We start from the raw sequence: 7,421 nt of genomic DNA on the forward strand, positions 1-7,421 counted from the left end.
CCAGTGGCCAACATGATGTCATAGAAAGTGACGTTTCTTAGATTCAGATTGTCTTTCACATGCCTTAAGTTACATTTGAAAGATTTCTAAGACAAAAAGACTTTCATTTTGGGGTTTATACTGTTCTGCAGTCCATATTTGTCAATTCTGTTTGAGCAATGTCAAATACCAAAACTAAAAGCAATTTATTTATTTGAAACCACTCAACGAATGACCTCGAATTGCATAAGACATGTACTGTAAGCAAACATCCCCCCAAACAGTCTGTACATCTCTACTGGACTTTTTTCGGCAAGTGTTTTTCCATTTGCAGACATTAATGAGCGTGCATATGTTTTGCATTAAACACCCGGTCTGAGTTTATATATGGCATTAAAAGTGATGTTTTCCGTGGCCTCTCCAGGAGAAAGGCCTCCGTTGATGAGAATTACGAGTGGGATGCGGACGATGACTACCCGCAGGCTGGAGACCGCGATGGTGAGCGTTGTTATTTTCTTTTTTTATTAATATATGTATATGTTTCATATTGCTTTCTGGTACAAACAGAGGTGGAAAGGAAAAATGGATAAACGTGGCCGGTTAGAATCATAAACCGAGGTAAAAAAAAAAGTACGCAGAGTCGAGGCAGAATGATTTGTAGTTTAAAAAGACTTTCAACTGTTCATCCACACTTGGTCTCTCCGGTCCATCTCTAGTGGATTAGGACGTGAGTCACTTTCTTACAAGAAATGTCCATCTCCTGTTCCAATAGGGGGGGGGTCTTTAGCTTCCTGTCTCCCCCTCCCCTCAGCTTATATCCACACGAATACGTTTTCTTTCAGTCTCGAAAACTTAAACAGCCTCTGTGCAGACGGGCGCTTTAGCTCCGCGTCAGTAAGTGATAATAAGACACACATTGGAAACAGAAGGGACCTTTCGTGCACACTGGGCGCACGCGCGTGCCGGTGTCAACAGAAAGGAGATTGTTGAAAAAACATGTTCTTATTCTTCGACAATCGACAACCTGGTGAAATTCAAGTAAAATGACAAAAGCGGTCCCCGACTGAAATGCAGGCAAATGTTCCTGATTTCCCATAATAGTTCCTCTGCCGTTTTGCAAACGTGAGCTCATGTATCGCACCAGAATTTCATTTTAGATTGCAATTTTCATACCAGACCTGTACACTCAGCTGCTTGCAGTGGCGGAGAGCAACGTTTAAAAAGGGCCATTACTGGCACTGCTGTATTTTCAGTGATGAATTAAGAGAGACGTCACGTTTTCCTTCCCCTGAATTGAGTCACGAGCTATAACCTGCGCCCAGAAGCAAATATTTGACATCCGACCCTCGACCTGTGAGCGAGAGAACCGGCGGTGCACGGAACGTTCGATGAAATGACAACCGGAGAGAAAAACCCCTGGATAATTTCACAGGTTTCTCTTTGTGCCCACAGGCCTGCTTCTTCCATTGGACCCGCTGAAGCCTCCTCCTCCTCCTCATCCTCCTCTTCCTCGGTGCCGTGGCCTTCCCAGCGTGCCCCGCTCCGCCGAGGAACGCACTCGGCTCTCGTGGCACCCAGGGCATCGGAGCAGCTTCTCCGCCGAGCCAGAACCAGACACGGTGCTGTTCTGACAGCGGCGGCCCTCGGCTCCGTCTCGCCGGTGTGTCCCTCCCCCCGCCGGCCGCCTCGCGGCAAAGACCGCATGTGGCAGAAAGCGAGCTTTTGTCTGATCGACTGAATTATCGCCTTCGAACCGAAGGGGGAGAGAAAAAGAGAAATGTTTTGTTCAGCTTCACTGGGAATGGCGCTTTTTTCCCTTTTTTTTTTTTTCTTGAAACACGTACAGATCTGGATTATCTTAAAAGGAGAAAAGGCCTTCTCACCAGGAGACAATCAAACGCCAGCCGGCCCGTTCTCCGGAGCCGTCTGATGTGCATCCATCATCCGGGCGATGGATCAGTGGAAGCGCGAGGGACAACGCGACTCAGTCATCGCCATTAATCACCTGTGGCTTCTATTTTTGTGTGCAAAAGACGTGTTTATCAAACGCCAATGAATGAGGAAGATGGAACACAATGTGTGAAAGATGATTCCGCAACACTGTCGTGCTTCAGCACCAACTGTAGTTTCCCCACTTTTTCTGCACATTTCGTCCTTAAACGCAATACTCTGAAAATCCGAAACACCTTCCCGTTCCTTGTGCCGTGACGCGAGACCACCAATTACGTCCGCTAATTGAAGGGGGGGGTCAATTTAAATGCTCGCGTTCGCCCTTGCTTTAATTCCACGGATTACGAAGGGAAATTAGTGTCTATTTCGTATTGTGACTTTCATTTACCAAGGGTGAGTTCACCCAATGATGAGTGCAGCTCTCTCCCAGGCAGAGATAGGTAGATATACTCTATTGACCCCAAACTGGGAAATTCTGGTGTTTAGAACACAAAAAAAAAAATATATAAAATATATAAGTAATACAAATGTAAAAAAAATAAATATATATATATATATATATATATATATATATATAAGAACCGCAAAAACGATACAAGTATAAGGACAATAAATATAAAGGCTGTACATAATATTAGTTTGTGCAATCAGTTACCGGTGATGTGCTTCAGGCGGTAACAGGAAATACACATGATTTGAATGCTGTCGGATTTCGAGAGCTCGCTTGCGTCAGTATTCAAACTCTGTTGGTGACGGAGTCGGTCTGGGTGGAGGGAGTTCGCGCGGCGCTCTCAGCTGGATTCATGTTAAATCGGGGGGGTTAAATCATTTCGACGAAAGCCCCGACATGTCCCAGTGTAGATCAACATCGTTCCCGTGAGTTCTGGGGGAAACTAAAGCTGCAGAGAAAGAAAAAAAAAACCCCAACCTGCTCCAACCTTTTTCTTTCACGAACACTGGAGGGAAAAGAAAGGAGCTTCTTGTTTTTTTTTCTTTTTTGCTCTGTGCTCTCGCTCAAGGCCTTCGCATTAGTCAAGCAAATAATTAACTCAGGACTCCACAATGTACCGGAGCATTGTGGGGTATCCGTCCTATAATTGAAAATTCTGTCGCTGAGGCCACATTCACCGCAGATCAATGTTCTTCCTCTTCTGTTGGAACATTTGCTTTTTCCCGGCGCGCGCGTGCGCCACTGTAGCTCCAGTCCACGAAAATGATCAAACCGCCGCCGCCGCCGCTCTGGGGATGTGTAGTCTACAGGATACGGTCCTTTTGAAGGAATTTCCAAACCCCCTCATGTAAGAGAATCCCCTTGGGGGGGGGGGCGGCGTCGACAAGGCTCTGGAGGATTCAATCGTGAAATGTCCTCGCGCGAGGTGAAGAACACACATTTGCGTGTGGACAAACAGGACCACAACACCGCGAAGGAAGAGAGCTGGTCACAAAGAGACGCGGACGGCGGCGAGGGGCCTCGCGAAGCCGACTGGTGGACACACCGCTCCCTTTTTCCCGTATTGCGCGCGTACTTGTCACCGTCCAAATGTCAGCCCATGTTTGTGTTATTATTGCTGTTTTCAATTCAAAAAGTTTCAAATTAATTTACCAGAAAACCTTGTGGGTTTTTTTTCATGACTGTAAAAGTATGATCGGGGTCGGGGTCCGATCGGGGTCGGGGTCCGATCGGGGTCGGGGCCCGTCGTCTTTCGTCGACTGAAGTTGGAAATAAGCGACCGCTTTTTAATTACCTGTCAAAAAAAATGTAGAATATATTGGTTTCAAAAACAAATCCTCACCTGATCCTTGCCATGTCAACGCAGGCGCAGGTAACTCTCTCTCTCTCCTTCTGCCTTCCCCGCCATTTTTAACATCTGCCACCGGCGGAGGCAACAGAAATCTGCCGTGCGACCAATCGCGTCGCGGCCTCTCGTGCCGACCGGAGCCAAATGACACATCAGTGACTGATTGAAATACTCTACGTCTGACATCTGAACCGGCTCCCAGTTATACTGATGGCTGCTCGCACCGTCACAGTCACCCGCTCTCTGGTCCTCTGCATTAATTGCACATCCTGTGGCTTTTTCACAATAAAAATCCGGGGTTGCGGTTAACATCTTGAAGCTTTTAACGTGCAGTAGGAAATGCTGCACTACCGTCTACATGCTGCGTGGTGTCCAGAGTCCAATATGGGAGACTCTGCCACCAACAATAAAGCTGCACTGTATTGACGGGGGTACTAAAAGAATTTAAAAGACACAATAACCACGTGAAGGCGACATAAAGAAAGGAGACGATCCCGCTGTGATTCATCACCTGGATATCTGCGGCTCCCTCCCCTACCACTCCCCGCGGAGCTTCACGGAGAGCGTCGGCCCGTCCGTCCGTCCGTCCGTCCGTGCCGCCATTGTTTTTTTTTCTTCAGCTGCAGCTGTTTTCGGAGAAGAGGAGAAGCCGAAACGCCGCCGCCTGCTCCCCTGCACACTCCCACAGCTGGAGACCGACTGCTGAATGGTATTTAGCAGCTGGAAGAGCCGGAGATTACGAGTGTCCTCCGAGTCAGAAGTCTCCGAGGTTTTTAAGTTGTTCCAGTAGTCCACATCACTCACTCACGGCCGACCCGGAGGAGCGGTTGACTGACGGGGGGAACTGAGAGCGTTCATCAGTCGCTCGTCCGCCCTTCTCTCAGCTCGAGGCTCAAGCTTAATGAAGAGCTGACAATCTGTGCTTCTCTCCCCGGCGGTGTTGAAAAAAAGAAAAGAAAAGCCAGTCGGATGGGTTTTTTTTCTTCTTCTGTTGTAGTTAAACGTGTCGCCCCCCCCCCCCCCCCCCCGAAATCCGCTCTCTGATCACAACCGCGACTCTCCTCGCCTCGACTGGCGCTGACACGACGGAAACGTTTGGTCGGTCAGTTGAACCGAGGAACTGAGTTCAAGCAGACGTGCTGAAATTCAGCTGTAGTTGGATAAAACAAGCTGCTCAATGTGCTGTACAGGACTTTTCCCCACTATATTTCATAACAGTATTTCCCAGACGTAACAATTATTGAGTAGATAGATGATTCCATTGGGAAATTATGAGTTTCAGCCGCGAGTGTAATTTCTGCTATAGTTGAAATAGAGAAGAAAAAAAATGCATTACCCTGAAATCACCGTTCTCCTTATGTGACAGTCAGGCCAGCTAGTGCTGAAATGACCAAAAAAGGAATTCATAATGGTAATTCAGTGAAGTTATTTAACAAGCAGAGAAGCCAAATATTAACCAGCTAGTCTTTACAGATGTTTTTTTTTAACTATGCTGATTTTTCCTAACTTTCATATTACTTAAATTCAGTTTTACTTTGATAAAACCAGGTTGTGAAGGACATTTTCCCTTAACCATATTTTCCAGACATAACTTTTACTGAAAAAAAGTCGATAATGCATTTATGAGTTTCTCACCCAGCTGTAATTTCTGCGAAAGTTAAAACTGCGAATTTTGAGAAAAATCGTGAATACATAAATTTGAATTGTCAAATTATTTTAAAAAGCCAAACATTAACCACTTTGACCATAACAGATGTTAAAAGATTTTTAGTTTTCCCATATTTATATGAAATTCAATTCAGTTTTGGGATAAAACAAGCAATTCAATATCATGTAAAGGACGTTTCCATGGTTTTAATTTGACAGATATAACCTTATTCTGTAGCAAAAGAGCAAAAGATAAAAAAAAGATTGCTCATTGTGACATCAATGAAATCTTTACACACGGGACTAAACCACCTGAGGGGTTGAAATTATACATTCACCGTAAACACAACAGCTTTTCCAGCCGCAGCACAGTGACATTTTCATAATGCGTTCCGCTGCGCTGCAGTCGTCTTTGTTCCATTTAACCTCGCAGCAGCCCATAATTATTTTTTAGTTTTTCTCATCTTCAAGTATACAGCCAGTAATTTGTTTGTTTTTTTCATGACAGAGAGAAGACACGAGGATGGGAGTCGTGGTGCTTCTGGCCGGAGCGTGAGCCGCGACCGTATTGTCTCTCCCGCCAAATGTGAAATTAGAGCGATTATCGGCGTTATTACCGCGGGAGTGTGGTCGGACGTGGACAATTTAAAGATCGAAAGCCCTAAACGGGCGCTTTTCAATCGGCACGCCCGGGATTGAGCGCGAGCGGCGAGGATTCGCAACATGTCCGCGGAGTTAATTACCTCGACCGAGGCCTCGGCGCCGAGGGAGAGAATGATTTTTGTGTTTCTTCTCCGTCTTCTGTTGTCTTGTTTTTCTTTCGTACGGCAGAATCTTTCTCGACCCCCATTCCACTTTAATCGGGCGCTGACCTGGCAGCGAGTGTTTCTTATTCTCTCGTTGAGTACCAACACGTGATCGCCTACAGTTGATGACCTTTTCGGGGGGGGGGGGGGGGCACACCTTGACAATCCACTCGCACAAAAAGTAGATTTTGTTTCACAGCGCCCCGTCGACCTTTACAAGCGCTTCTCAGGGTTTTTGACAAATATATTTGACCGATTCAAAGGAGCTCTCTTTCCTCAAAGAACTTGTTGCTCCAACCTTTCGAGGAGGTTTTGGTTTCCCTTCAGAAGTTGTGGTATAAGAAGAATATATGCATTTTATATTATTAAAAAAAACAAACTATACGCACTCATATTATTAGAATAATGCAATGTGCTATTTGGTTTACAACAGTGACAGTGGAATGAAACAAAAGATGTTATGAAAGATGGAAAATATGTCATTAAATATTTGGATTATTCAAGTTTTTCTTTGGCTTTATCAGCTTGTATACTGTGTCGTTTATGCACGGACGAAAAATATTGGTTTCTAAATATTTATATGGTTTAAAAGTCATACTTTGTGTCAGATGTGTATGATGTACTAACATTTTGTTTTGGAGGTTTTTTGTTTTTTTTAAAGTTTTGTGTACTTGTCATGTAAAACGATAACTTTGAGACGGTTGTTGAATGATCCTTCACTGCCTCTTCAAAACTGTGCATCTGCTCTCATTTTAATTTTAGAGCCTGACAGAGCAACACTGTACATTTTTTTTTCTCCTGCATATTTTAATAAATAAACCTGAACGCAGCCTTTTTGATTTTCCTCTCCGGTAATTTTACAGGGCCTTTTTTTTTTCATCACAGTGTTTTGTTTACCCGATACAGGATGAAAGGTGCTCACGGACATTGATCGGACGCGCTGACACCAAGTAAACAACGTGAGTACTTGATCTGAACTGATTGGTATTCCCCTTTGCACGTTTTGAATGTTTCGCACACACAAAATCAATGGACTGAACTTTCTGTCGGGTCCCAAACTCTCTGAAAACAGAGCGGTGTGGGGGAGGACGCAGGTGATCACTGGAATGGAAAGTGATCATCAAAGGTGATTTTTGCAAACCACGAAACAAACAGAGGTACAATGATGAGAAACCGCAGCCTTCTGTCTGATCGTTTTCCAAAGACGGAGACCGATGGTTGCGGCTGATATTGGTTGCTT

The 7,421-nt window shown here is 45.1% G+C and overlaps 1 protein-coding gene and 1 long non-coding RNA gene across 4 annotated transcripts in view; both read left to right on the forward strand.

The window, feature by feature from the left end:
* Positions 1-3,380, forward strand: part of igsf9a (immunoglobulin superfamily, member 9a) — a 42,111-nt gene extending 38,731 nt beyond the window's left edge. For all 3 annotated transcript variants that reach the window (XM_047329515.1, XM_047329516.1, XM_047329517.1), the window contains 2 exons: positions 404-477; positions 1,432-3,380. In XM_047329515.1, coding sequence (XP_047185471.1) covers positions 404-477; positions 1,432-1,610 — 253 coding nt within the window. In that variant the 3' untranslated portion in view covers positions 1,611-3,380. The remainder of the gene's footprint in view (positions 1-403; positions 478-1,431) is intronic.
* Positions 3,381-3,838: 458 nt separating this feature from the next.
* LOC124849738 lies at positions 3,839-7,011 on the forward strand. The gene is made up of 2 exons (XR_007030222.1): positions 3,839-4,437; positions 5,884-7,011. It is a non-coding gene; the product is annotated as an uncharacterized LOC124849738 (long non-coding RNA).
* Positions 7,012-7,421: the final 410 nt, after the last annotated feature.

Source organism: Scophthalmus maximus, chromosome 20, assembly GCF_022379125.1.
Source record: "Scophthalmus maximus strain ysfricsl-2021 chromosome 20, ASM2237912v1, whole genome shotgun sequence".
Classification (NCBI taxonomy): domain Eukaryota; kingdom Metazoa; phylum Chordata; class Actinopteri; order Pleuronectiformes; family Scophthalmidae; genus Scophthalmus; species Scophthalmus maximus.